The sequence below is a fragment of the Anser anser genome (assembly GCF_964211835.1).
Source record: "Anser anser genome assembly, contig: HAP1_SCAFFOLD_478, whole genome shotgun sequence".
NCBI classification, from domain to species: domain Eukaryota; kingdom Metazoa; phylum Chordata; class Aves; order Anseriformes; family Anatidae; genus Anser; species Anser anser.
Window position 1 is genome coordinate 22,067 of NW_028153533.1, and position 27,045 is coordinate 49,111.

Consider the following 27,045-nt stretch of genomic DNA (forward strand, 5'->3'; position numbering starts at 1 on the left):
CATCATAACCTTTGGTTTTTTATCTAGGTATGGTTTGTGTTAATTCTGTGCCAAGCCAGATGTGATATGATTAGCTAAGAAGAGCTGTTAATGAGCACAAGGAATTAATACAAACTGTCTCAGTCCCAAAGTCCCTGAATACTTTCAACTGGTTAAATGTTATTCATAGCATGCTACCAAATGCTGGCTGCTTGAAACTGAAGTACTTGGCTATAGTTCTATTATTATATATAGTTATTATTATATTATTTTTCCAGGTTGTGAAAAGAAATAGTTCATTGCCTTCCAGCCAGAAACAAAACAAGTGAACTAAGTGTCTTTGATTAAAAAAAAAAGAGAGAGAAAAAGGGAGAAATAGAGAAAGAGCAAAAGAGCTAAGGCATTTAGATTATTTTAGTTTGTCAAAATATTTTTTTCATTCGAAAGCAAAATTTACCAGACATAAATCCAAATATCATTACTTTTACAGTTATTGTGTTATTGAAAATTTTCTGTTAAGTGAATACATTTTGTTTTCACAATGTGCATGTTATTTTTTACCTTATTGAGGATAAGTGTAGTATTTTTTTATTGGACAGGGGTCTGCGACAGTTGTGTAACTGTATTACAAGAAAATGCACTGCAGTAGCTTAAAGTAATGAGGAAGAGGAGAGCGGCTGATGCTCCCTTCTTCACAGCGATAAATACCCACCTCTTTGTTTCTCTATGTAAGAGATGCATCACTTATTAAGTCACAATGTAGAAATGTAAAAGTATGGATAAGGATTAAATATTAAAAAAAATATTGAATTTAGCCTAATAACACTTTCAATCTTCAGAAATCAATTAGTGTTCATATTAGCATTTCTTCTGGATAGGAATACCAAAAAAATCTTGGTAAAGCTGGTAGGAAACATGGATCAGTAAATAACTACTTGGAATCTGTAATAATGACTTCAAGTTTCTTCTCAGTGTTTGGATTATAGTGGAACAGCTTTCTATATCATAAAGCATTTTTCCCAGTCTTCAATGAAAATTCATTATAACTTATAGAGATATATTGAAATAAGCTTTGCCTTATTTGTGTGTGTGTGTGTTTTCCCAATGGTACTAAACCATTGAAACCACTTTTCTTTTAAATCTTTATTTCTTTGTAATGGATATGCAAAATTCTCAAATAGAACATAGTGGATTGCAGTGCAGTGTTAAACACTGTAATGATTTAGCCTCAGAGGAACCTGTAAATTGGGAGTCTACCATCCAGATATTTGACTGTAGAAGTGGAATCCTTGTGATATCAATAAATTTTGAATTCCTTAATTTTCTTAGAAGCAACATGGACCAACTTAAGCCAAAGATGTCGACATCAATGTCGACATCAATGTTGACATCTCTGAGACTTAACTGAAGTTTGAAATGTTGGGGCTGAATAGCACATTTATGTATTTGAAAATGGGTGTATACAGTTTTTGTATTACTTCTTTACAATATTAAATTTTATTTAAGTATATTAAGGGCTCTTGAAGTTAAGAATTCCTTTCTCTTTCATTGGTAGCCAATATACATGCATATCTCTGACTCTTCCTTACAAAAAATAAATGTAACTAGAAAATTTTCAGATTTTTCTTGCCAGTTTTAGCTGTACAATGCTGTACAATTCTGTAAGGTAATACAGTAGAATAGCAAGACAGCATCCTAAGTTGCTGCTCTCTAAATTGCATAATCAAAGGGACTAGTTGGGCAGCATAATGTTATTATAACATTATCTTATGTTTTGTTAATTCTTCAATAAGCAAAAGAAATCTCATGTATTGTTTTCAAAAATCTCAGAATTGTAGATTTCTGCATATTTCATGTCTCTGAAAGCCAATGCAGGACAAAATGTGCTGTTGAACTTAAATTCTGTGGACCTGAAAAATGCATATGAAATATGAATGCCATGTACCTACCTATTATAAATAACCATCTGTCCTCTATTGTGAATGTTTTGCAAAATATTGCCTACTGATCTATTCCATGTTGATATAACATGCTAATTTCACATGTCCACATTTAAAATATTTAATGGAAATTTTGTGAAAAACTTGTGAATATAAAACAATTTCCACATTTTACAAAGCCTACTAAGAGGTCTACTCTTTTTAATTAAAGTGCCTTTGGGGTTAAATGTTATAAATGTGCAAAATACCATAGTATTTGCTTCCTTTATATGCACATTGTCCAGCAATACTGATTACCTCTGAGATTATAAGAAATTATTAACATTTTCTGAATGTTTTGTTTTCTAACAGTGACCATATTTGTAAGTTCGAACTCACATAAATGGAACTTACAGATAATTATAAGCATTTTTTTCTGCATGCATTGAATAAAGTCACAAGACAGTGCAAATGTTCAGATAATGTGTATTCTTTCCAGGGAACTGTTGTAGAAAACTACTATTATTGTTGGTACATACAGTAGTTACTGTTTTGTACAGTTTACAGACTTGTATTGCTCTAATGTTTGCGCATGTTTTCATGAACATTCCCTTTCTAAGTTATTCATCTATACCAAGTTCCCTCATATGTTCATAATTATTTCCAAGTGTGAACTAAAAACAGAAGAAAAAAAACTAGAAGAGTTTAAGTTTAGGTTTTTCTTTTCAGCATTAAAAGTGAATGTGGTATATAACTACTGTGAAATTCAAACTGACAAAAATAGCAATATCTTTCAGGAAAAATACTTTAACTGTGTGATGCATGTTTTTGACCTCTCATTTTTATAACCAACATGTAGAAGAGGAGACCCTGAAACACTGCATCTTGTCCTTTATTCCTAGGAGAACAATTACAATTCCACATCGTAAGAACTCCTCCAGGACTGGGAAATGTTACTGTTGAGTGGAAGATAGTAGGACATAATGTAAAACAAAATTTTGCAAACTATTCTGGAATACTTTTTTTTCCTGAGGTAAGTCCATAAACAGTGATGTTGGCTACAGGAAAATAGTGTGATTAGAACTGATCTGAGAAAAAGTGTGCCTTTTCAACAGTCCTTCTTTCTTGGTTTGATTATTTAATTTCTCACTTTTTGACTTACAAACTGGAGGGAGCTTACAATTCTTGATACTTAACTCTTCTTAAAGAAATTGTTCAAAATACTTGTCATTATGATATCACTTGTGTTTTATAAAATAATGGCTAATCAATTTACCCTTAAAACAAATAGGGGACGTTGAATACAACAGTGTATGTTGATCTGCTGGATGACCATATTCCTGAAGAAAAAGAAGAATACCAAGTCATCCTATACAACATCAAAACAGAAGGTAATGCAGAACTATAGCCAGCTACATCTTAAAAATACCATTTAATAATATAATATTTTTAATTTTATTATTTCATTTTGGAGGTATAGGACTGAGCAAACTGCAGCTGGTGCAAAGTACGCAAAGTTCATTAACATTTTATTGAAATAGGCTTGGTCCTTATGTATGTATATATAAATCCCACCGTGTCTCCACAAATACACTTAAATGGTTTTCAATCCTGATTTAACTCTGCCTATTTAATTCAATGGTTGTTTCTTCCCTTAATCTTAATGCAAACTGAGTTTACTAATATGTCATGGATAGAGTTGCCATGAAACATGCAGATATTTTTATCTTTTTAAACAATCTTGTCAAGCTGCAGACTTACTGATCTGTCCCTGAATTCAAGGTGGTCAGAATATTTTATTCTTGCCATTAAAATTATAGTGAGAAAAGAAGCCTTAAACTGCATCCGTTCTGAAATACCTTTTTTCAAACTGAAATTAATGTCCAAACACCAAACTAACTTGACATGGATTGTGTTGCTGCGAGGTGCCTTATCAACTTCCGAGAGTCACTGTGGCCCAACGGGATGAGCAAAATTATTCATCAAAGCAATAGTTGGAAAACATATCAGTTTATTGATGTAATGATTGTGAAGTGGAATATAGTTTTAAGCTTTTGGAGGTACTTCCTGGGAAAATGGTTTATTTCCTTTTAAAATATAGGGAAGTTGATATTTGGCACTGGCCTGTTAAGTTTTCTTATTTTTTAATACATTTTTGTGACTTTGTACTTGGTATGCATAAAATTTCTGTTTCTATTTGTTATAGAATGTAAGTATATATATGTGTGTAGGTCCCACACCATCCACATACTTCAGTGAGCTTTGGTTTCGTGGTATTTGCATGGCTACTGAACGTTATTTAAATGTAATATTAACAATAATGTAAGACAAAAATATTAGTTGCATAACACTTCATTCACTGCAGTCCACTGATTCTCTTGCAGGAGTTTCTTCTACAGGTGCTGCTGTTTTGGATAGTCAAGGATATGAAGCTGTTCTAACAGTAGAAGCTAGTGATGAACCACATGGAATTTTGAATTTTGCTTCCACATCCAGGGTGGTTTTAATCCCAGAAGAAAACAAAACAATTCAGCTTTTTATTAACAGAGAATTTGGATCTCTAGGTCTGTATAACAACTCCAAGAGAAAGGAAGTTTTGTTTTGCTTATCATTAGGCAAATAAAAGCCATGATAATGAAAGTTTGGAAAAATCTTTGTTACAGTTGGTATTTTTTTCAGAACTTCTAAGCTTCTTTCTGCAGACTTGGAAACTAAATATTACTTATTACTAGAGTCATAATCCTCATTAATACAGCAAGGGATCTGAAAGCTGTAACAATCAGGTGGCTATTAAGGTTACCATATTTTTGTCTAATGAGTCTGTCTCAAAGCATTAGTCTCTTCAGAAAAAATAAAAAACATGAGAAAAGTGACATGTACACACATCCCACATATTTTTTCTCTGAATTTCAGGAAGTCAGCACCTTAGGAATGTCACATGGAAAAAGTTGTGTCCAGACCATTGAATTCAATTTATGTCTCCTCTGACAATTTCTGATTCCTCTTTGAATCAATTTATCCATTAACATCCTTTAAACTATATAGTATTCAATTCTACAATACAATAGTGTGCTTCATGAAAAAAAAAAATGAATCTTGTGTTTGTTGCCTGAAAATAGCAACTTATGTTGTGAGAAAACATGTATAATAATTTCCTATTTGCCTTTTTGGACTATATTTACACCTCGGTGATAATCTGGCTGTTTCTTTTGCCATACTTGTTTTGAAATGAAGTAACATTTACAGTGCTTTTCAAGATCTGGAGACACCAGAGAGTTTTAGAGACATTTTAATGACACTATTTTTCCATTTATTTTTTAATACCAGTCCATACTCTAGTGTACTCTTTGAACACTATTCAGTAAACTAATGTTTTAAGATAATTGTTCATAGTAAGTGCAAGATCTCTCACTGAATTAAAATAAGCATCGTTACTTATTTATTAATTAGGACTCTTTTATCTCTTACATTTTATTTCATATAGAGCAGCTTTTAATTTCATCTATCATTTTATTTCAGGTTCATACTCCTTATGTTTGCCACTTGACTTACCCTACCAGATTAGCGAGAGGTGGCTTTATTCTCAAAACTATAATGTATAACTTTTCTGCTTGGTAATATTTATCCGTGTGTCCCCTAATTTTGTTCTCTATTGAAGTTTGTCAATCTACCCAGGAAAGTATCTAGATTTATTAATCTGTGTTTCCCAGCACTGTCTTTAGAGCCTTTCTTAGATATCTGTCATTCCCAAAAAGTGTCCTTGTTGCAAAAACTCATATTAATGGTACATGAGATGTCCCAGTTAGTCTTTCAGCAATTTCATATTTATGGTCCACAGAACTTCAAATTTCTGGATGCATTTGGACCCAATGATTTTTGAGTCCTATGCAGACAGACAAGTCAGCAAAGGTCAAATTGAAGGCATATTGATAACGGTAACAAAGGTACACTAGCTCCAATGTACTTTGGATAACTCTTTTAATCCTTCTGTTTTGCAGTTAGTCTTTTTATTTTGTGGATGAGAATTTGATCTCTTGTCTTTATCCATTCCAGTGAACATTATATAAGAACTGAAAAACAATTTTTTTTTTCTTTTTTTTTTTCTCCTCACAAATTAAACAGGTACTATCAATGTTACTTATGCCACAGTTACAGGATTGCTCACTGTAAGTAATCAGACAGAAGAGACTGTGGCTGAACCAGGAGCTGATTATGTACCTGCTTCTGGCTCACTGATTTTAGAAGAAGGAGAAACATCAGTTGCCATAAATATTACTATTCTAGAGGTAACCTCTAAACCCTTTAATTCTGTACTTTTCTGTATGATTTCAAAAGGGTAATATTTTGGGAACTAAAGCTTGCAGCCATTATTTGAAGCCCTGTGTTATATTTCACTGTCATTTAGAAAGATGGTTTCAATCTTAATATTAAAATCACAAGGGATCAAATAGTCACAGAAAGCAGCTCTACCTCTGTCTAAAGGTAATAAAGTTGTCTCATTAAAACTTTACCAACTATCTAGTAGTATTTAGAACAGTGTGCTTCATGGCTGGCTACAGGCTCATACTTTTTCATTGCTGGAGATACATGCCTCTAAAATCGGTCAGTAATTTATTTGCAAGAATAGTTTAGCGTCACCACAGGATCTTTTTCATGATATATAATGTCTTACTTAATTCTTCCACGATAATCAGTTTCAGACCCAATAAAATTATTTCAGGAAAACAGAAAAATGAATTCTAGTGTCACAGTAATATTAGAGACTTGTTGTGTGATCCTTTTTGGTGACTTCTGTGGAAGTTTCTTAAAGGACAATGAGAAGAGGATGTACTGTATTTGTGTTTTGCAGGATGATATACCAGAGGTGCAAGAATTCTTCTTGGTTAATTTAACTTCAGTGGAACTCATCATGAACCATTCAATGTCATCCCCACCTAAGCTAGGTAAAAACATCTTATAGCAAATTATTTTTACTTTTCCTTTTTAATGGTTTATATTATATTACCTTGGGAGATTACCATTATTCCTCTTACTTACCAACTATGCTGAGATGAGACATGGTTATTTAGAAGAAACATCATAGAATATGAAATAGATTTATTATTACACTTAATCTCTTGCTTTTTAAACTCTGGGAAAATTTAAATTAATTTTCGTAGAGGAGTTAGTAATTATCAGTTGGAAAGGACAATTATTTGAAAAGTTTATTGGTGATTTTTTCATCTGATTTTCATTTACAAACTACAAAATGGAAAAAAAAAAGTAAAAAAAAAACTTTATGTGGCTACTCTGCTCACTCTTTTAAAAAAGTCTGTTTTTATTCTTTTATCACTTTTAGGAAACATATTTTATGGTTTTCCTACTCTTGCAATGATCTTTATTATTTGCTTAGTCTGCTTCTCATTTTGCTTCTTCAGAATTCAGTAGAATAGTAGTCATTAGCTTTAAGAACTGTTGGATTATCCTGTGGTACTAAAGACTAGTTATATAATGTCAGACATCTTCTTTGACTCTTTTCCCTTTTCTTTGCATGCTTATAGAAGTGACTGAGTTAATTCGTTACAGATTGAAAGGTAACTTGCAAGACTCATTGCTGATTTGTGAATAGTTGAGTCTAAAATATGAAAGGAGTAGCATATAAGAATGAAAGATTCATCCAAACTAAACAGTGTTGTATAGTCTCACTTTCTCTTTGGCTGTCTCCTTGAACCATGACCATTTAACACTGATGTGACACTGCATTGGGTCAGCTTTACTTACAATGAGAAAATAATAGTTTTAAGTCATAAGGAAAAAATGTGTTCACATAACATGTCAGTGAATTCTTCTGGTAGAAGAAATAGCCTGACTCAAATACGTGTGTCCGCGTGTGTGTCTGTGAGCAAACTCTTACAGATCCTGGGTGAACAGATCTGACTACAGGGTGACATGAGAAAATGCAGGAGTGAAGCAGAAATGTCTCTAATTGCCATTACTCCCTCAGGATTTGTAAACCTCAGTAACACTTCTGTTGTCTGTGTAGAGCTATTGCTCATCGTCATCTCTACCTCATAGTGACAGGCTTAGATTCATGGCAATAATCTTCTACTTTTGTTCAGTTTTATCTGAATTGATGGAAAAATGTATATGGATCTAAACATAATATACTTATGGCAGACTCGGTGAAGTCAATTTGGTTTTAGAAAGTAAGTTGAAGTTTATAAAAAGTAAACAAGTAAGTTAAGGTAGTTGTGTGGTGCGGTTGTCTGAAAAACAACAACCTATTTTCTGAGAAGTATTAAGTTTTGACTGTAAAGTTCTGGTCTCTGAAGTTAGTAGACTTTTCTGACATTAACCTATTATTTGGTGTTTTTCACACTGCAGTGTATTCAATTACGATTTCAGGCTAATTGTAAATACCTGTATGTCTTTATGGAGCAGTAGAATATTACAGTATGTGAACACCCCACAAATAAATTAATAGTTGTGTATTTGTAGTGAAATCTGAGGTGTGCCATTAGAATGTATGATGAGGCACTGAAGCACAAATAGAAGATGAAATGCTGAATCATTTATTATTCTTCCTCATTGTCTTTCTCATACTCAGAATGGCAAATGCAAAATATTGAATGTCATTGTAATAAACACTTATAGTGAAGACAAATTAAGATTCCATCGCAAATCTAGACTTTATTATTTTCTAATGTTTTATGTGCTGTTTAACTTTCTACATTTTCCTTAGTCTTTTTTTTTTTTATGCATTATTAAATATTACAGTGCTAATTCAAGACGCATTATTGCACTTCTAGTAGTAAGGACTCTTTCCAGTTATCTTGCCCACTCCCATTTTCTCCTACACATTTTTTGTAAAGACACTGTAATATTAGTACCGATTGAATAAATGCTTCTGTGATTCTTGAAAATCAAGAAAACTGATTTTATTGTTCTTTAATTTTTGTCTTTCTGTTTTGCCTTTTAGATGTGGAAGGTTTAGCTTCTCAAATTGTTATCGATGCTAATGATGGTGTAAGAGGAGTAATTGAATGGGAAGGTACCAAGTAAGTCTCATCTTCCTTGAAGAACTTACTGTGCCAATTAGTGATTGGTGTTGCCCATTTTCTTTCTAAAAGTAAAACTCCTGTTAAAAATAGGGCCATGTCTTTGAGATGGTAAAGTAATCATTCAATTCAGCTGAACTAGAAAGTGGGATTCCCACACTGAAAACAAAAATTCACTATTCATCTAATCAGAATTCTTTTACTTATTACTACTTTCACTGTTGTCCTTTTATATCACCAATTTGCCTAACCTCCCCAGCCTGCATCAACTCTTCCAGCCTCACCATTCATGTAAGCAAAAACCAAAACAAAACAAAACAAAAACCTCGTGTTACTTAATTCAATTTAGATAAGAGAAAAAAGGTAAAAAGGATGCGTTAGAGAACTATAAGGTAGGGAATAATTCAGAGTGAAAATGTAATAAAAATGTACTATCTTTTTCAAAAGAACATAATCAGTGAACATTGAGAATTATTCTTTTTATTTTAGTTTTGAAGTTAGTGAATCTCATGGGAATCTGACAGTAATGGCTTACCGAAACAGAGGATCATATGGCAATGTGTCTGTATTTTTTTATGCCCAAAATTTGGAGGCCCAGCTGGGTTTGGATTTTAATGTAACCTCAAGGGTAAGAAGCAACTCTAAATCTAGTACTTTTTATTCTTTCAGCTTCCGTAAAAGAATATCTTCTTGATTATTCTGCAGAATGATCAGTAGTGATGCTAGATGTTTCAGCTTGTTTCAGTTGCTTTGGTAATCTAAATAGAATGAAATAAAAATATTCTTATTCTTACTATTTATTTCTTTTTTAAAAATATATTTTTTAATATAAAGCAAAATGTAAACTTTCAAACATCGATTTCAAATTTAATTTTGATTAGACATACAAACTTTTTCATAGACTATTTTTGCAACAGGACTTTCAAAATAAATTATTCTTTCTTGTCCTCATTCTGTAATGTGCTGAACCTTTATATTTCTGATTCAATCAGTTTATAAGGAACAGAGAATATGGCTCTTCCTATGCTTTCCCTTCCTTCCTATTTCACAGAATTCTGTTTACCGTAGTCAAAAATTTCTGTGTGATATTAACTGATGTAAGTATTCGGTGCTTTATGTGTTTCAACGCTAGACTCTTTTTTTTGCTGATGGAGAAAGGCATAAATCTGTTGATGTCATGATTTTTGATGATGAGATTCCTGAAGGTGATGAGAAGTTCCAGTTAATTTTAACAAATCCATCTCTGGGGCTGGAATTAGGGGAGAACACAACAGGTAAAACTTAGTTTTAATGTTCCATTTCTTTAGAATTCTGTGGCACACATTTTAATTCCACTTTTCTGAATAATCATATTTCAGAAAGCACCATTGTCCTGCTATGGTGAATCTTTATACTCCTTTGGAAGGTTCTGAAACATCCCTGTGAAATCTGTGCAATTAAAAAGTTTATATGTAAAGCAATGAATCAGAAAGCACGAAGATGAGTTTTTCAATGTGTACTACCTCACTGAACTGAGGTCTTTTTAGAGAGTTCATAATCCTTTTCTAGGAGAGACTATATTCTTCCTGTCTAGAGATCTTCCTAGTTAAAGTGAAATGCCTTCCCATTCTCTTCAGGTAATGTCATGGACACATAAGCATTATATACACACTAAAGGAAGAATGTATTTGTGTTTATGTTATGTATTATGTTACTATATATGTATATTTATATTTTACTATGTTAACCAAAGAATATTTTCATTATTTCTTTTTCAAAAGCTACAATTACTATACTTGCCAATGATGATGGCCATGGAGTTTTGTCATTCAATAACAGCAATCACTTCTTTCTGAGAGAGCAAACATCTATCCATTTGATGGAAAGTGTTGCAGTATTGAATATTATCAGAGAACCACCTCAGGGAATATTTGGCGCTGTGACTGTTCAGTATCTTGTAAGTGAGATTAATTCTTCAGAGGCAACAATGGATTTGACCCCTTCTCAAGGATATATTGTGCTCGAAGAGGGAGTCAGGTTCAAGGTAATATGCTAGTTATTACCAGAGAAGTCTAGGAAGCTTTTTTTTTGGAAATATTGGAAAGATTTCAGAAATGTCTGTGCTTTATCTTCTGTTTATTTTTTCTACTTCTTTCATTCATAAAGTGAATTGAGTCATGAGCTGTGACTGATTTCCTGTTATTATCTGATGTGGAAGTGTGTGAAAATTAAATGGGCTCATCTTTAGGTGTTTCTTAGTTTGTAAGGGTTGAGGTAAATTGAAAACAGTACACTATAGATAACGTTCATGTGTGCTTTGGAACAGTTCTTTTTATGTAGTCAATCTATAGCTGAAATGCAAACTTACTTTAAATTAAAGTGATAATTTGCAAGCCTAATAGTTAAGATCAAAGTAAAAATCCCATTCTGTAATTTAACATTTTAGTTAGTCTGAACTAAACAGAATGTGCTGCAACAAATACAAAAAGTAGAACAGTTGTCTGTCTTAGGATTGGAAAATAACTTAAGTATTAAGCTCACTGCCTCTATACTGTCCTCACAAGAATGTCAGCTACAAAATGAACTAGCTTAAGTTTGTGAATCCTGACTCTTCTAAGGTTTAATCACAATTCGATTTATTTATTTTTGCCAGTAAAGCTGGTGAAGCTAGTGTTAGCATATTACAGGCAATAGGATAGAAACTGAGACAAACTTTTCTTGGAAACACTGGTTTTCAATTTCTGGCCTTTAGATGCATTTGGAATCACAATGCAGCAGATCTATAAGAAGTTGGAGCCTTCTTAATATAGTTGGTAAATATGGTTTATTGTGGAAATGAACAGAAATATAAAACATTGTAAATTTTGTATTATTTCCAAATGCATCATCACTAACTTTTTATTTTGTACAGCAAGGCTATGCGTACCTATGAAATTTTTTGCTTGTTTGAGTAGTGTGAAGGATGACAGTGAGCCCCAAATGAAAGTGAAGCACTTAGCTTTCTCTAGATTGCTCTTTGCTAGTTTGAGATTGCCTTTAGAAGACCTGATCTTCATCCACAGTGGTGTAGGAGAGGGAAAGAAGCATCGAGAGGAAAGAGTATTTCAAATCTCTCACTATTCTTGCTTTTTTTTTTTCCTTTTCCTTTTCTTTCTTGACAGCACCAGTAGTGAGATTACCCTGTTTCCCTGAAGATAGCTTAGCTGCCAACTAAAATAAATTAAAACCAACTTAACTGATTACACTTATAGCTGTGTTGTGAGTATAAACTACCCAAAAATGTATGGAATAAATAGAGAACAAAAGTATGAAATTAGGATCAAAAACTTCAGAGGATCATAGGATGAGAAAAGAAAGAAAAGAGAACAACAACAACGAAAAGTGAATATGCTCATCTTAGTGTTGCACCAATGGAGGCCACTAGATGGATGGCTTTAGAACCTCAGTCTGAACTCAGTCTGAGCTTGCCTCAATTCTGTCCTCTCCAGCTTCATGAGCTGCTCTTCTCCTGCTATGCTATCCAAAGCCTTATAGTGAAATAAATTTAAAAAAAAGGTAGCACATTCTGATAGAGCTGTGTCATCATCTGTTATCATGTCTCAATAACATTGTATGCTTGTTTTGTTGTCAGACGCTGCATATTTCTGCGGTACTAGATGAAGAACCAGAAATGGATGAGCACTTCATTGTCACCCTGTTCAATCCAACTGGAGGAGCCAGACTAGGCACGAGAGTGGAAACTATGATTACAATATTACAAAACCAGGCTCCACTAGGGCTTTTCAGCATCTATACAGTTGGAAATAGGTACTTTACACTGATCAGTAAAAAGGAGATAGTTGCTCATACTCCAAAGAGATAATATTTCTCTACAATTTTGTTTTTGATGGATCGCATTAAAGAAATTCAGCAACCCAATTTGTAAATCTGTAACTTTGAAAGGTATTGTGAAATACTATTACTGCTAAACAAAAGAGTAGAAAAATGCATAAAAAGGACTATTCATAATCCAAAATTTCAATTTATTTATTATTATTTTTCTTTATAAACTAATACTTCACTAGTGCCTACATATTCCACTGATAGTATTCCATGTTAAAAGTTCCAAACCTCATATCAGTGTCCAGGAAGTCATACGTTTTATAATTTACTTTCATTTTTAAACCTGTAAAAAATATACTTTCACTGAAGGCTGTTTTTCAGAAGCAAGTGACACATATGGACTGCCATTTTTAAAAACCATTCAGCTGAAACCATACAGATTAAATAAATTTACTATTTAAATAAAAAATGTATGTATGCTATTTTATTAATACATTGATGTTTAGAGTTAATAATTTATATTAATATTTAATAATAATATTATCTAAACATTTATTACGTGAATTTAATATACTTAAATTTCAGTCTGTTTAAAGATTTTGTTGAATTGCCTATGATTTTGCATGATTGTAGTAAGGATCATTGGGAAACCCTAATTAATGTAGCTACCAGTCCATCAGATACTGAAACCTGTTATTAATATTTTCTTTTTATTTCTGTTGTATATTCTGCATCTGGAATTGTACAGTAAAAATCTTATTTTTATTACAGCAATGAATATACTATAAAATAATTTTTTCCTTATTTTTATGATTCTCACATTTAGGACAAATTTCATCATAATTGAAGAAGCCAACACTACAGCTTATTTGAAAGTTTCACGGAGTAATGGGCTTAACGTTTCTGTGAGCGTTGAGTGGGAGACATCATCAGATACTGCATTTGGCATCAGTACGTTCACTTTACAGAGAATGTCCACTGCTTTTGTAGAAGTGGAGATAGTAAGAGAGTAGCCAAGCATACAGGAGATGTAGCTTGGGAATGTAAATTCAAGTATTCAGACACAATTCAGTTAATATTTTCCTATGTAAGATTTAGTAGATAAAATACTTTAGCTGCTTAAGAATCACCTTGTCATCAGCCACTTCTGCCAGTTTCAGTAATCTCTATTTCTGTCTTTGCTGCTAATATGAACATTATTGTCACTAGCCATTTATTTATTTATTTATTTGTGTGTGTGTAATAAAATTTGTTCCGTACTACTTGTAACTCAGGATCTTTCTAACACAGTATAAATGACATGTGACATGCAAGAGTCTAGCTCCTGGAGTTTAGTTCTGACAAGACGGTGCTTAGGGACCGTCTTGGAATAAAAACATGAACATGTTGTAAATGGGGAACAAAACATGAACATTTTGTAATTTGTCTTTTTTTTTTTTTTCTTTACTACTTGCTATCTAGCTAATTCTCTTGTTAGCTAAATTCCAAGATCAATTATTATGAGTCAGACTCAAATTGCCTATATGTCTTCCATGTGCAGTTGTAATGAATGAAAAATACATTTACTGCTTAACTCTCATTATATCCTTAGCATTGTAACATTTCTATGTATTTATATACACTTATAACAAATACTAAGACACAACTTCATCATTTCTCATACTAGGTCTGGCTTTGGGAGGTAAATAATGGGAATGGGGTTAGAAAAGATCTCAAGAGTAATATAATAGTAAATAGTGTTTTTATTTTATTTTATTTTATTTTATTTTATTTTATTTTTTACTATATTGCAGGGGGTGGTATCAGTGTCCTATCTGTCTTGCAAAGTTTTGTGGAAGAATCAGCATCTGGTTGGTGTTTCTTTACCTCAAGAGAAATCCTGTACGGTGTTCTGTTGCGTATGCCTCCAGCTTTGTTTTCTACTGTCTACCAGTGGAAAGGAGTATTTGTTCCTGTTGAGGTAAATGTTTGTTTTTGAACACCAGACATGCTAGTTAATAAGGAATTTAAGTCACAATCTTACTTTTTTTTTATTCTTCTTGCAGAATTTCAGTATGTGGAATCCTACAAGTTGTGTGTCTTTCCAAATTGGAGCCTCTTCCTACCTTGTGGTTACTCATGGAGGAGCCACACAGGGAGCTTCTAACAACAGTGTGTATGCATTCATGGCTGGACACAGATTGTTGTGGGTAAATCGATTTTAATTTTAAAATCTTAAAATAGTATGGGTTGGCAAGGACCAAGGGAGGTCCTCCAGTCTGGCCATGTTTTAGAAAAAAGCACTCTGTGTGACAAGAGTTAGTTTTGTGTCCTAAAATACTACATAACTTCAGTGATGTAAGTTTGTCATAGTTAGTTGTTTACATTGTTTGTATTTTTTATATATTTACATTTGAGGGTGCAGGGAGGATTACCTGGGAATCACAGAATCACAGAATTGTCTAGGTAGGAAGAGACCTCCAAAATCACCTAGTCCAACCTCTGACCTAACATTAACAAGTCCTTCACTAAACCATATCACTAAGCTGAACATCTAAACGTCTCTTAAAGACCTCCAGGGATGGTGACTCAACCACTTCCCTGGGCAGCCCATTCCAATGCCTAACAACCCTTTCGGTAAAGAAGTTTTTCCTAACATCCAACCTAAACCTCCCCTGGCGCAACTTTAGCCCATTCCCCCTTGTCCTGTCACCAGGCACGTGGGAGAACAGACCAACCCCCACCTCTCTACAGCCTCCTTTAAGGTACCTGTAGAGTGCGATAAGGTCGCCCCTGAGCCTCCTCTTCTCCAGGCTGAACAACCCCAGCTCCCTCAGCCGCTCCTCATAAGACTTGTTCTCCAGACCCCTCACCAGCTTCGTTGCCTTTCTCTGGACTCGCTCGAGCACGTCCATGTCCTTCCTGTAGCAAGGGGCCCAAAGCTGAACACAGTACTCGAGGTGTGGCCTCACCAGAGCCGAGTACAGGGGCACAATCACTTCCCTAGCCCTGCTGGCCACGCTGCTTCTTATACAGGCCAGGATGCTGTTGGCCTTCTTGGCCACCTGGGCACACTGCTGGCTCATATTCAGCCGACTATCAACCAATACTCCCAGGTCCCTCTCGGCCAGGCAGCTTTCCAACCACTCATCTCCCAGCCTGTAGCTCTGCTTGGAAGTGGGGGAAGAAATTCTCAAGCAATCAAGTCATAGAACATTTTCTGGAAAATGTATGATAAGTTATGTTAATTCTGTAAATTAGTTGCTTATATATATATATATATATATATATAAAATATAAAGTTTTAAAAGCTATTTCATGTATAGTTTTATACATAATTTTGGAATTCTTAACATTCTATGCGTACTTTTTCTCACTATATACAATGTAATATAAAATGTATTTGTTTATATACATATGTAGATAAACATAGTCACCCTCATATTTCCCTTGCAGATACAGACTCTTTCTGTTCTGGATACCAGACGTGTGAAACATTTTGCAGTGGAGGAAGAAGACTATTTGATTATTGTGAGTCACACAAACAGTTCCAGTTCCATCCAGGTTTGAATATTCTTCAGTCTTCTCTGGCTTTAATGTGGGTAGTTTGCTTATTTCTGAAAGGATAATGAAAGGAAGTAAATCTATAAGCATGTATTTCTGACATATTATTTTTGTTTCTATTGGAAATTTATAACAGTTAAAATTCCAGACTTGTTTGGATGTATAAATACTCTCTACCTGAGTGTATAATTTACATCTGGTTTGTTTTTATTGCTACTGTTATTTCAGTTTTGAAATGTAGCATGTAAACAAAGAAGTAGCTTCTGAATATAAACCTGTTCCTCTGAAGAGCAGGCACAGCTTCTTGCAGTAGGGTTAATTACCAATTACTTACCAGTGGGCTTCTACTTTAAAGTACAGTCCACCTAAGAATATAGGAATTCAGTTCACCATAAATCTTCCCATTTTTTTTGGCATGTCATTTAGTTTTAGTTCTCTCGGTGCTAATTATGAATATATAAAGAAAAGATTTTTGTATTTCCACAGGTTTTCCAGTGGAATAAAGACATATTTGTTCTGCATCATCAGCTTCCACTTTATGGAGTTGTGGACATAGCCCTGTTTCCTAGAGGAGGCTTTACGTACCTGTTAGTTTCTTTGTCAAATACCAGCCAAAACATTCTCTTGTATCAGTGGTTGAACAACGAGTTTAGGAAGCTTCATCAAGTACCAGCAAAGGAAATAAAACATATGGAGTCCTGGATTTCTGGATCTGATGTCTTTGTAATTATTGCAAAAGGTATTTAGCAGAAAACAAAGAATGAGTTTGCTGAGTATACAATGGCTTGTTTGATAGCAAAGGCCTTTGTGGTAAAGGAGTTTAGAAAGCTATTGGAATCACTGCGGGGGTGACAGTACTCAATAAGCATTTAACCCTAGTAAGTATTTTATGAAAGTAATCTCTACTTTTTCTCTCAGAAAATAAAAGCCTTGTGCTTGTTCTCAAATACTTACAAAACAAATGAAATGCTTTCCCAGTAACAATGGGAAATAATAACTCTATTTAATCTACCTGCTTATCACACTCTTTCTAAGCTTTTCTGAGCTTTGTGCCACACACAGATCACTAGTCAGCAAAGTATACGTGTATTTTATTACAAGGTTGACATTTTATATGTCATTTTGTCTCTATGGCTACTAAAAAGTTTTTGTTGCAGTCCACAGGTTTCTTTGCAATTAGATGTTGTCTAATGTCAGTCTTAATGTTCTTGCATCGAAGTTATGCACCAAATAATAAGGAAAATAATACAATCAGTGTCACTTCATAATTAAAGCTGCCAGACTCTGGCTTTTGAATGGCCACCAGTGTGTGATTTAACTAAAAGGCAGCAAAATAATGTGAGTTTTGTCATTTTGTTCCTTGGTAGACTCTGGAAATTCTTCTGAAATTTTTGTCTGGGAGACAGGGCAGTCTACTTTTTGACACTTCCAATCTCTTCCAGTCCATGATGTAAGAAATATCCATGTCTTCATGCCTCCTTCAGGTTTAGGTAAGACTTAAATGAGATTTTTTTTTTTTCAAATCCTAGTATATAATGCTGGAATTTCAGAAATGCATGTCTTTATTTTTTCATATGTATTTATCAGACCTTAAAAGTCAGTGTAATCAGTGTTCTGCAAAGTGCACTTCTGGCATTAAGACAGTAACTTTTAAATATATGACTAAAAAAATATTCTCTTCCTCTTTGCTCCATGTAGTCCATGTCCTCCTAGCTGGTAAGGATATAACAACACTGTATGCTTGGAACTCTGAAGCGAACCAATTCTCTATAATGCTGGAAGCCCCATATGCAGATCATATCACTTCAGTTACTGCAAGGTCTCTGAACATCAGCAAGAGCTTGATTGCTTTGTCCGTTAACTCCAGCTCACAGATCTATGAACTGACCACTATTTCCAACCAGTCAGATTTTATACCTAGGTAGGCTTTTTTGTTTATATAACTTGTCTGAGACACCTTGCGTTTCTTTTTCTGTGATACTCATTTGTGATAGCGGAGACTGTTATGTTTCGTTGTATGGTGGCCTATTTCATTAGTGCTTGTTGTGGTTTAACCCAGCCGGCAGCTAAACACCACACAGCCGTTCGCTCACCCTCCCCCCTCCCTCCGTGGGATGGGGGAGAGAAACGGGAAAGTGAAGCCTGTGAGTTGAGATAGAGACAGTTTATTAAGACAGGAAAAAAATAACAATAATAATACTGATAATAGTATTAATAATAATAATGTGTACGAAACAAGTGATGCACAATGCAATTGCTCACCACCCGCTGACCGATGCCCAGCCTATCCCCGAACAGCCGGCCCCCCACCCCGACCAGCCACCCCTATATATTGTTTAGCATGACGTCAGATGGTATGGAATACCCCTTTGGCCAGTTTGGGTCAGCTGTCCTGGGTCTGTCCCCTCCCAGCTCCTGCTGCACCCCCAGCCTGCTCGCTGGCAGGACAGAGCGAGAAGCCGAAAAGTCCTTGGCCTGGTGTAAACACTGCTCTGCAACAATTAAAACATCAGCATGTTATCAGCGCTCTTCTCATCCTAATCCAAAACATAGCACCCTACCAGCTACTATGAGCTACTTAACTCTGTCCTAACTGGAACCAGGACACAACATGTCATTCACAAAGAAAAATCTAAGTGTTCGACTCCTGGCAGTCTACCAGCACAGACAGCAAAATCTGGCCTGCTGCGAGACCAGGAGATTGCAGGAGATCTTCTTGTTCACATCGCACATAGTGCATTTTTGGCACACTGCAAGATGTTGCTCAATTCGTGCCTTCAAAGAGGACAGAAAAAAGCTGCATCCAGTTCAGAGGCAGGAACAGCCCTTCTGAGAAGCATGTCCATCCCATCATGCTGACTCCATCCCATGGGAAGGGCAAGAGTCACACACATCAGGCTGAGCCGCAAGCTCTTGAACCATGTTGTGGGCACAGTCGTGGGCATCAGGGAAGAGCCCACAGTCCCCAAACAAGAGGAGAAGCACAGCCAAGTCATTTGAAACCCAACTAGAATTGGACAGCTAAATCAGCTGAAACTGAGGTAAGCGCCAAGGGTGCTTTTCCCCTGCAGTGACATGTGTCTCCCGGCAAATGAGACAGCAAGGACTGCTTGGGCTGTGCCTCCTGCCTTGAACTCGCCCAGCTGCAAGCAGCGCTGTGCGGGAGCTGAACACAAGTTCAGCAGAAGCCCTTTGCTGCTGGCTGGATACCAATGTTTGCACGGAACAGCTCGGACCACTTATGGTAGTGCTGGGCTAGCAGCTGCCCCTGGGACACGGCGTGACCCACAAGCGGCAGCAGAGGCTCTCGGCCTTCTCTGGCGCTCACCAGTGCCTGCCAGGTGTGAAATTGAGTGTCTCCGCTCTGATCCATCCCTTCCTGCTGTGCAGGTTACGGTGTGTCCACACATGGATTTAGAACCTCAGCTTCCCAAGTCTTATGGCGGACAGAGTGAAATATACCCACCATGTGCTGCCTCGTCTAACTCCTTTATGATCTCCTCTATGATGTCAGGGGATGTTGGGGAAGATTTTCTTATTTCAGCATTGTCCTTCGCTGTTAGAGGACCTGAACAGAAAGTAGGAAGTTAACTTTGGCACCAGTGCAATTTGGAGGACCAGGGCTTCGTTTGTGAAGTCAGTGAAATGACTACCCACCCCTGGGATACCAGCTGGGCTCCAGCGCAGGAAGCAGCCGAGGGTCTGGCAAAGCCCTCCCTGGGGACACTTCTGCAACCAAAGCCCCGTGAGAAGTTTCTGTCCCAGCGCCATCTACATCAATAGCTCAGTAGGAGAGCATACCAGGGCTCGTGCCTTGACAGGGCACACACACGTGCCGGTCTGTACCCTCCCACCTGCAGAGATGCCTGGCTGACGTTTGGGCTTTGAGCTGGCAGCTCTCAAAGGAAGTCAAAAGCCACAACTTACCCAGGCCATCTCCCAGAGCTTCAGTCCTGGAACCCATCTGGGAGCCTGGATCACCTTCGCCTTCGGTCCCATCTGTTGTGCCCCCCCCCCCCAAATCCCCCCCCCTTTTGTGCCTCCCCCAAGTGATCCCACCACCACCACGGGGGGGGGGGGCACAAGGAGGGCAGCGCCCCCCCCCGCCTCGTCTGTGCCCCCCCCCAAATTTTTGGGGGGGTGGGGGCTGTTTTCGGGGCCCCCCCACCCCAAAAAAAACCACGGTGGGGTCCAGGAGGGAGCGGTGTTTATGTACAGGCGGGGGGGGGGCAGAAGTGGGGGGGCCCCCCCGGGAGAACGAGGCACTTGGGTGGGGGGGGGACCCCAAAATGCCCCCCCCCCCAAATTATTTAGGGTGGGGGTGGGGGTCCCAAAAATCTGCCCCCAATGATTTAGGGTGGGGGGGGGGTCCTCAAAATCCCCCCCCAAATCATTTGGGGTGGGAGGGGCCCTACAATGCCCCCCCCCAAGGCCCTAAAGGTAAGGGGGGGTCCCCAAAATGCCCCCCCCCAAATCATTCAGGGTGGGGGTGGGGACCCCAAAATGCCCCCCCCAGGGTGTTTTAGGTAAAGGGGGGTCCCAAAATGCCCCCCCCAAATCGTTTGGGTGTGGGGGGGGAGTCCCAAACAGCGGGATTTAGGGGATTTCCCCCAAAATTTGGGGTCGGGGGGGGCGCAGGGGTAAGAAATGTATTTTTTTAGGGGATTTTCCTCTAAATTTTAAGGGGGGGGGGGGGCAAAACTGCGGGTTTTGGGGGATTTCTCCCCAAAATAAGGGTTGTTTTTTTTGGGGGGGGGTAACTGGGGTCACAAATGGGTTTGGGGGAGTTTTCCCCAAATTTGGGGTTTTGAGGGGTCCCAGCAGCAGCTTCGGGGGGATTTCACCCCAAAATGGGGGGGGGGGCACAAATAGCAGCTTTGGGGGATTCCCCCCCAAATTTGGGGGTCTTTTGGGGGGGGGTCCTAAAAGTGACCTCACGGGGAGGGATTTTGGGGGGGATTTTCACCCAAAATTTGGGGTCTGGGGGGGGGAATCCTACAGGCACACCACAAGTTTTGGGGGAAATTCCCCAAATTTGGGGGTTTTGCTGGGGGGGGGGGGGGGGTCCCAAAAGGAATCGCAAGAAGCGGCGGGTTTTGGGGGAATTTCCCCCGATTTTGGGACTTTTGGGGGGATTTCCCCAAATTTGGGGGGTTTCGGTGGGGGGGGGGTCTCAAACGTGGGTAACAAAGTGCAGGTTTTGGGCGATTTCCCCCCAAAAGTTTTTGTTTTTCTTTTTAAGGGGGTGTCCCCGTGCCCCCCCCCCCCCTTTGCGTCACAAGCAGCAGCTTTTTGGGGGCATTTCCCCGGATTTTGGGGCCGTTTCCCCGGATTTTGGGGCCGTTTCCCCGGATTTTGGGGCCGTTTCCCCAAATGTTGGGGCCGTTTCCCCAAATTTTGTTTTTATTTTTTTTGTTTGTTTGTTTTTGGGGGTGGGGATTTCCCTAAATTCTGTTTTTTGGGGGGGTCTCATTTGAGCCCCCCCCCCCCTTACTGGGGGGCGCTCATTTGGTGTCCCCTTTCCATATTTTCAGGGGGGTGGGGGTCATTTGGGGCCCCCCCTTAAATATTTTATGGGGGGGGGGTCTTGAGGCCCCCCCCTCAGATTTTCGGGGGGGTCTCATTTGGGGCCCCTCCCCTCCATATTTTGGGGGGGAAGGCGTGTTCATTGGGTTCCCCCCCTCAAGATTTTTATGGTGGGGGGGCCTCAGTTGGGACCCCCCTCTCTTTATTTTGGGGGGGGCCTATCTGAGGACCCCCCTCCCGATTTCTTTTGGGGGGGGCCTCTCACTTGCCCCCCCCTTTTTTTTCGGGGGGGGGGCGCCCTCAGTCGGGCTCCTCGTCGCCGCCCCCCTCCCCCAGGCGCCGCAGCTCGGTGCTGGCCTTGTCCTCGCCGCCCCCCCCCGGCAGCAGCAGCAGGGGGGGGGTCCCGGGGGGGCCGCCCCCCCCCTCGCTGAAGGGGCGCCCCCGCGTCTCGGGCAGCCGTAGGAAGGTGAAGAGGGCGAAGCCCCCCAGCAGCGCCCCGAAGAGCAGGAACACGAAGGGGCCCATCGCCTGCTGGGGGGGGGATTTGGGGGGGGGGCCTTGGGGTGCGGGGGCCCCCCCCGGGGCGTTTGGCCCCCAGAGAGGGGCTTCCCCCCCCCCGTAACCCCCAAATTGTCCCCTGTTGCCCTCCGTCCCATTGTCTGCCCCCCATTACATGACAGCGTAGCAGGTAGTCAGGCAGAGGGTTGGAGAAAGAGGAAGAAAATCTTCAGGGGGAGTCAGGGCCAGGATGGAAAAGAGAGGAAGAGAGATGAAGGAATGGCAGGCAAGGAAAGCTACCCGTGTTGTGGCCTGAATCTTAGCAGGGACAGGCTTTGATGGGATGTTTTAAGTGTGGGCAGGCTGGCCACTTCAGGTAGGAATATCCGGAGTGGAAGAAGGAAGGTATGGAATTAAGTTGGCTAATGACTGAGACTTTGGTGAAAGTACAGGCTGGAGAAAGACAAGAAGCGTTAAAAAGGGTTATGGAAGGTGTTAAAGGTGTGGTATGTAATGTTTGACAGAGCTGTTTTTTGAATGAGTTGGGAAAGTTGAAGGAGCAGGGAAAGAGGGTGTAGGCACTATCTAAGTAACAGTCTAGAGGTTTTGGTATATTTGCTGTGGTGTTTGGTCAGTTTCCCAAGTATCGAGAAGGGGGGGACGGGGGGGGCAGCCTGCTCCACCAGGGGCCTCTCCACAGGCCGCAGGGGGCTTCGGCTCCGGCGCCTGGAGCGCCTCCACCCCCTCCGTCTGTGCTGACTTTGGTGTCTGCGGGGAGGTTTCTCGCTCCTCGCTCTCCCAGCTGCTGTTGAGCAGCAGGTTTTTGTTTGTTTGTTCGTTTTCGTGGATGTGCTCTCACAGAGGCACGGACTGTGTTGCTCATGGCTTGGCTCTGGGCAGCGGTGGGCCCCTCTGGGGCCGGGTGAAATTGTCCCTTATCTGCCACGGGGCGGTTTCTGGATTCTCCTCGTGGGGGCTGCCACTGCAGCCCCCTCCCGAACCTCGCCATCAAACACAATACACAGGGGCAGCTAGGTCATTGCTGGCCTGTAAAGTATCAGGGATTAAATTAACTAATGAAACCCTAACGAGTGATGGGGGTAGAAGGGGCTGGGGTAACAGTGCCACCTTTGGGGGGTACCAAGCTGAGACTAGGGGATAAAATGATCTCTGGGCAATTATTGTATGTACCCAAGGCAGGGACTAACTTGTTGGGAAGGGATTTGATGATGAAATTGGGCATTCAAATAGTAAATTGGTAGACTGGAATAACAGTGGTATTAATGGAGTGCTCTCGGGCCCTGAGAGCAAAGATATCTTCACCTCTGACTGGAAAGACTCTGAAGCGGGGACGGAAGCAACAATACATATGGAATTTTTACCTCAGGGGTTTACAGGGCCACCGACTAATTTGGGCAAAGTTCTAGAACAGATTTTGGAGCAATTCCAACCTCCCAAGGAGGAATTTCTGTTACAAAACGTGTATGATCGTTTATTGTCAGGACAGGAGAAAACAGTTGTGAAGGAAGCTACTAACAAGCTATTCAACTTTCTGGGAAAGCAGGGCTTGGGAGCATTGAAAAATAAATTACAATACGTAGAAAGAGAAGTCAGGTATTTAAGGCATCTAATGTCTGAGGGAAAACTGAGAATAAATCCAGAGAGGATTCAGGGAATTGTTGAAAACTAAGAAAGAACTAAAAAGTTTTTAAGAGAGATTTCTTTAAGGAATCGGGAGCCACGAAGCCTGAGGGAAAATGGATACTCCCTTGTAAGAAATGGTCCAGCAATTCGTGCCACTAAGGGGTTTTGAAGGGTTAACATTGAGGCCTGGGTTTAGGCGAGAAGAGAACAAAGGGATTTCTTCGGAGAAAAACTGCTGACTTTGCACGAATGTGCAGTAACTTCTGACAGCCGGCCAAGAGACCACTAGATAAGGAGGAAGAATATGAGCCTCCCTGTCCGAGCGGCCCCCGAGAAACTAACAGAGACTGATAAGCAGGCGCACCTGGGAGGACTTCGGATTCGGGAAACCAATTATAATAACCCTGCCTCTTCTAGAAGTAGTAATGAATATGTATTAGCCTAGGAGCATAAAAACCAGCCGCCTTACGTAACAGGTGTGCGTCCTGGTGGAGCAGAGACTCCCGGCGCACCCAGCGCTGTTTGCTTGCCTCTATTCATTTAATAAATTGTAAACTTTGATTGTAATCCTATTTGGGACTCAGTCATTTATAACAATTGGGGGCTCGTCCGGGATGGTCTTGGTTCCTGAATTCTGACTTGATCTAGGAGGGGCGCCCCCACCATTTGGTGGCTCCTGTTCGAGTCAGGTCAGGGCTAATGCCATCTTGAACCTGAATAAGGGCAAGCAAAGATTTAGATTTTTTTATGAGCTCCCTTTGCCGGCTGCAGCACTATATTTTGCCCGTAATTCTGCGCGCGAAGATCCGAACGAAGACGACGGAGTCGTAAGTATTTAAGGCGTATACCGTTCGGTTGGGTGGGATTCGGTTGCCTGTGTGTGTGAGAGTGTGACTGAGACGGAACGTAGTTCCGAAGCGATTGTGGAGGTCTTCTAACCGCGGTTCCAATCTCCCGCGAGGGACTTGGCCGGTGAAGGACCGAAGCGATTCCTATAGGATTCGTGGGTGGGTGATAGGTCCTAAACCCCCTGCAAGACACTCTCACTAAGGCAACCAAGGGCTGTAGGAATTGCCACAGTAAAATTCCTAGATGGGTCAGACAAAATTGAAGACCCGGGACCAGAGAAAAGGGAGCAAATTACCAGACATACCACCAGAAAGTCCATTAGGGATAATGATTAGAAATTGGAACGATAGGGGCCCCAGAAAAGGGAAAAAGTAAATTAAAAATGGTTCAGTATTGTATGACAGAATGGCCAAAGGAGCCTTTAAGACCACATGTCTTTTGGCCCGTTTTCGGATCCTTTGAAGACTGGGTTTGCCAGGCCTTAAATATACATGTTAATTCAAAGGAACCTTTTAGCCAGGAGGAAAGTGATTATGCAGGATTATGGATCAGGATCTCACGTCCTTTTCCAGCCTCAATATTTACACTAAAAGCAGACGAGAAGTTTGACGAAGAAGAGAACAAAAAAATAAAAAATAAAAAAAAAGGAAAAAGAAAAAGATGATGAATGGGAGTCATTGGATAACCTACCACCTCTGTATCCTAACAATCCACCCCCGGCGGTGCATCTTGTAATCCTGTTTTGTTCTTAAGTGTTTTGACTGTGTCAAGGAGGAAGGTGGGAGCATTATCTAAGTAACAGTTTAAAAGTTTGGGTATATTCGCGGTGGTGTTCGGTCAGTTTCCCAAGTATCGGGGGAGAGGGGCTGACTGATTATCAAAGTGGTAGAATGGAGAGTCACTTCTTTGGTGGTTCGGGCCTGAGCCCTGGGAATTTGGTAAGAAGGGGGAGAGCGAATTTATTTAGGCCTCAATACCTTTTTAAACCCCCATCTTGACGGATACACAGGAGTGATTCCTTGTTTTGTGTAGGCTTACTAACAAAGTGCATGAGAAAAATTAGCATTTGGCTTGAAATTCGGTCTTATTGAAATGTAAATTTTGTGGAAAAGGTGGTATTGTTTGTCTAGAAGACCAAAGGCTGAGTGCTTCAGGTGTTTTTCCGAAGTCCTGCGGATTTATGATTGGAATGGGGCTCATTAATAATCTGAAATAGTAAAGTTTGTATGTGGAAAGAAGAGTTTAATCCCAGAGAATTGGGACATTTGGGAAGAAGATTAGGAAAAGATAGTAAAAACCTGCAATAAAAAGGTTTGCGTGGAAATTGAAACAAGGTACAGTAAGTAATATAAATAAATAAAAGGGAATGGGAAATCAAGGAAAAGGGGAAAATCCAAAAAAAAAAAAAAAAAAGACGTCCTAAAAAAAAAAAAAAAAAAGCCTCCTTGGGTGCATATTGGCACATTGGAAGGATATTGTTAGAAATGGGGGCACAGAAAGCAAGAGGACTTTCACTAAGTATTGCAATCAATGGTGGCCACTATATAAACTAAATGGCCACTTTATGGATCAATCGACTATAACAGTGTCTTGCAATTAATGTTTTTGAGGAGAGAAGGAAAATAGGATGAAATGTTGTATAGTGATATGTTGTTTCAGCATGTTGGAGGGAAAAGGTTTGGAATTAAGTTGGCCCCTGACTGAGCCTTTGGTGTTGGCGTTAGAAAAGTACGGGCTGGAGAAAGATAAAGGAAGCGTTAAAAGGATTGTTGAAGGTGTTAAAGGTTGTGTGGCATGTAGTATTTAACAGAGCTGTTTGAAGTTGAATGAGCAGGGAAGGAGGATGTAGGAATGTTAATAGTTCCGTCTCAGCCCGAGGCTGAGATCTCAAAATCACGGTGTGAGCCCTCTGGGGCAGGGGAACCGTGATGGGTCCGAGAGAGTTGTCGTGGAAACAGAAAAGCAGCTAACTCTTGAAACAACCTGAGTTCCTGTGTGAGCTCAGATTGCCAATGGGACCGCTCAGGGAACTTTCAACGATTGCATTCCCCTGACCGACCCCCTCACTGAGACCCTAATCACCCCGGAAATTATGTAAATACTAAAATCTGGTTAAATTGGCTATTGGGAATTGAGAATCTGTTCCAACAAGGTCCAAAAGAAACCCCTATGGAATTTATGGAATTTTTGAATTTCTGGACCAACTTTGAAATGCAATGAAAAAAAAAAAAAATGGACCTGGCTTAAAA

The 27,045-nt window shown here is 39.4% G+C and overlaps 1 protein-coding gene across 1 annotated transcript in view; it reads left to right on the plus strand.

Annotated features, from left to right (window-relative positions):
• LOC310891965 (adhesion G-protein coupled receptor V1-like) overlaps nt 1-20,578 on the plus strand; it is a gene marked incomplete at its 5' end in the record, with an annotated part of 35,669 nt that extends 15,091 nt beyond the window's left edge. Inside the window, 18 exons of the mRNA XM_083854174.1 lie at nt 2,801-2,931; nt 3,190-3,289; nt 4,283-4,462; nt 6,021-6,184; nt 6,748-6,841; nt 7,439-7,471; nt 8,857-8,935; nt 9,425-9,563; nt 10,068-10,209; nt 10,696-10,958; nt 12,546-12,721; nt 13,563-13,687; nt 14,530-14,696; nt 14,782-14,925; nt 16,172-16,279; nt 16,766-17,018; nt 17,647-17,769; nt 17,978-20,578. Of these exons, the coding sequence (XP_083710300.1) occupies nt 2,801-2,931; nt 3,190-3,289; nt 4,283-4,462; nt 6,021-6,184; nt 6,748-6,841; nt 7,439-7,471; nt 8,857-8,935; nt 9,425-9,563; nt 10,068-10,209; nt 10,696-10,958; nt 12,546-12,721; nt 13,563-13,687; nt 14,530-14,696; nt 14,782-14,925; nt 16,172-16,279; nt 16,766-17,018; nt 17,647-17,702 (2,354 nt within the window). The remainder of the gene's footprint in view (nt 1-2,800; nt 2,932-3,189; nt 3,290-4,282; nt 4,463-6,020; nt 6,185-6,747; nt 6,842-7,438; nt 7,472-8,856; nt 8,936-9,424; nt 9,564-10,067; nt 10,210-10,695; nt 10,959-12,545; nt 12,722-13,562; nt 13,688-14,529; nt 14,697-14,781; nt 14,926-16,171; nt 16,280-16,765; nt 17,019-17,646; nt 17,770-17,977) is intronic.
• Between the last annotated feature and the right edge of the window lie 6,467 nt (nt 20,579-27,045).